Consider the following 1838-nt stretch of genomic DNA (forward strand, 5'->3'; position numbering starts at 1 on the left):
AAGAATTGATGCTTTTGAACTGTGGTGTTGGAGAAGACTCTTGAGGGTCCCTTGGACTGCAAGGAGATCCAACCAGTCCATTCTGAAGGAGATCAGCCCTGGGATTTCTTTGGAAGGAATGATGCTAAAGCTGAAACTCCAGTACTTTGTCCACCTCGTGTGAAGAGTTGATTCATTGGAAAAGACTCTGATGCTGGGAGGGATTGGGGGCAAGAGGAGAAGGGGACGACAGAGGATGAGATGGCTGGAATACATCACTGACTCGATGGACATGAGTCTCAGTGAACTCCAGGAGTTGGTGATGGACAGGGAGGCCTGGCGTGATGCTATTCATGGGGTCGCAAAGAGTCGGACACGACTGAGCGACTGATCTGATCTGATCTGATCTGATCTAACTCTTGTGACAAAGTCATGCTATATAGATCACACTTTTAAAGCAGCACTTTAACACTTTTATAAACATGCATAATACAAATTACTACCATAGATCCTTTCCTAATAAAGATTTTGACCAATTTTACCTTGGCTTTGAAAAGTCTAAGGGATTTAGAATTAGCTAGTGTGGGATATTTTAGGTTTTCCTTTGAACTTCTTTCTTCTTTTTATTCCACAGATTTTCTATCATTTGTCCAAATGTATATGTGCTCAGTATATTGAAAACAAAATTCAAGCTGTCTTCTATACCTCTACCATCCTATGATGCTTTTGTATAGTACGACACACAGCAATACACAATGCAGTGCACAAAATGCATTTGTTTATTGAACACCAAAATTAGACTCTGATTTTCTAAGTATTTATATCACAAGAATAATATGAGGCTTTATGGGGAAATAAAAATATAAAGCTAAATAAATCTGTGGTTTTCTGAAAATACAGGCCTTATGTGAGCTACATCAACTTACACAACATCATTCAGCTCCAGTCTGGTGTCTGGAGATGGGTTTATCAGGATGTAGGAGAGGGTATTTTGATGATCATTCATTTCATCTAGAAGATAAATAAATGCCAAGTTAGTTATACCACTTACAGAAAATTATGGGAATTATTGCAGAGCATCTTACCTTCAAACCACATAGCTGTCAATAATAACTTGCTACAGTTTTTCTCACAGCATGACTGTTTATATAACTTCGACTATTTTCAAATTACTGTCACTGGAAATATCTGACAGGTACTCATTTTTTGTTCCATAGATGTTAAAAAATAAAGTATCTAATTCTGTTCACAACAACCACAGTTAAAAGCTACCTTGTAAGCTATTACGCTAATGCTTTTTGTAAGTCTAAAAAAGTATTTCTATTACAGAAATGGCTAGACAAGATGTTTACTTGATTTGCTATGCTTTAATAATTATAAAAAATTGTGGTTATAGATGGCCATCCCAGACAGGAGCATTCATATGGAAAATACTGCAGAAAAAATCATCTAATGACATTGTGTTTTAAAAAACACAACAGATATGTATCTAAATAGCTTGAAAACCCTAAGTACATTTGACTTCCTTACATAATATGTCTGATATAAAATGGTAGTATTCTGGAAGAATGCAGAGTTCTGTGGATCAGATTTAACTGTAAGTTTCAAGGGGAGTGTACCACTGGATCATTTGCTTTTTCCCTAAAACAATTCATATTCTAAAAATAAACAGCTATGCCCTCTAAGTTTTGTCAATTCACTCTGAAGACATCATCAGACTTCAAGTTTGGAGAGTTGACTTGACATTAGAAAGGAAAAGAAAACAGCTTTGGGATTGAGGTTTTATAGTTTCCAAGGCTATGAGAAGGTGTAAATACAGAGGCTTTTGGGTAAAAAATCAATAAAAAATAATACTCCCC

The 1838-nt window shown here is 36.0% G+C and overlaps 1 protein-coding gene across 2 annotated transcripts in view; it reads right to left on the reverse strand.

Annotated features, from left to right (window-relative positions):
* Positions 1-1838, reverse strand: part of KCNT2 (potassium channel, subfamily T, member 2) — a 432444-nt gene that overhangs the window by 9456 nt on the left and 421150 nt on the right. Inside the window, exon 26 of one of the 2 annotated variants that reach the window (XM_010848761.1) lies at positions 906-990. In XM_010848761.1, coding sequence (XP_010847063.1) covers positions 906-990 — 85 coding nt within the window. Of the gene's footprint in view, positions 1-905; positions 991-1838 lie in introns of those variants that run through there. The other variant, XM_010848762.1, reaches the window with a different exon arrangement.

Source organism: Bison bison, unplaced genomic scaffold (genome assembly GCF_000754665.1).
Source record: "Bison bison bison isolate TAMUID 2011002044 unplaced genomic scaffold, Bison_UMD1.0 scf7180017864272, whole genome shotgun sequence".
NCBI classification, from domain to species: Eukaryota; Metazoa; Chordata; class Mammalia; order Artiodactyla; family Bovidae; genus Bison; species Bison bison.